The sequence below is a fragment of the Pygoscelis adeliae genome, unplaced genomic scaffold (genome assembly GCF_000699105.1).
Source record: "Pygoscelis adeliae isolate BGI_AS28 unplaced genomic scaffold, ASM69910v1 Scaffold1159, whole genome shotgun sequence".
NCBI classification, from domain to species: domain Eukaryota; kingdom Metazoa; phylum Chordata; class Aves; order Sphenisciformes; family Spheniscidae; genus Pygoscelis; species Pygoscelis adeliae.
Window position 1 is genome coordinate 1,605 of NW_008825469.1, and position 747 is coordinate 2,351.

General features: G+C 60.1%; 1 protein-coding gene across 1 annotated transcript in view; it reads right to left on the bottom strand.

Annotated features, from left to right (window-relative positions):
• Positions 1-747, bottom strand: part of SNRNP200 (small nuclear ribonucleoprotein 200kDa (U5)) — a gene marked incomplete at both ends in the record, with an annotated part of 17,575 nt that overhangs the window by 1,600 nt on the left and 15,228 nt on the right. The window contains 2 exons of the mRNA XM_009331210.1: positions 271-444; positions 665-731. Of these exons, the coding sequence (XP_009329485.1) occupies positions 271-444; positions 665-731 (241 nt within the window). The remainder of the gene's footprint in view (positions 1-270; positions 445-664; positions 732-747) is intronic.

A 747-nucleotide genomic window follows, 5' to 3' on the forward strand; every position in this document is an offset into this window, starting at 1 on the left:
GCAACCCTGCTGCTGCTGCCAGACAGCCCGGGACTGGCTGCTTGACGTGCTCGAGGAATATATCCAAGACACTCTGGCCCCCGGGGAAAGATTTCAAGCCGTCAAACCTCTAAGGCTCAGGGAGGTAGAGGGGATACGCTACTTGCTACAGAGGTGCCTCACGTTACGCGAATAAACCCCGCAAAACCAGGGCTACGGGACTGTGAGTACCAAAAGGGCCAGGGCTCGCTGAGAGGCAGTTCGGAGGAGGCAGGCAGAGGCAATACCCACCCTGAGTCTGGATAGGGTTGAAGAAAGGGAACTTGTCCTGGTAGAGGCTCTCAAAGGCACTGTTTCGCAGAGCCGACACGGGCAGCGGCTGCAGATCCAGCAGCTCCGTCGGAGGAGGGTACTTCTCAGGGAGGATCAGGTGGCGGAAGGAAACGGGCAGCTGGGTCTCACAGGCTGTCAGACACACGGAAAAACCGCTTTCACCTCCGAAAGCGCTCCCAGCGGTTTCATCTCCGAGCTCCCTCTGCCAACGGGATCCCCGGCCCTGCTGCCTCTTGGATGTCAGAAGTCCTTCCCCCAGCACGGCGCTAGGAGAGGGCCTGAACTACCCCCTCAGGCCCCAGGGAGAACAGCTGCCGTACAGCCCAGGCGCTCCTGGCAGGATCAGACTTACAGAGCCAGCGGTCGGAGACCACCCGGATGAAGTACTGTGGGGGCAGCGGCTCAAACACGGGCACAAATTAGCCCGGTGATAAT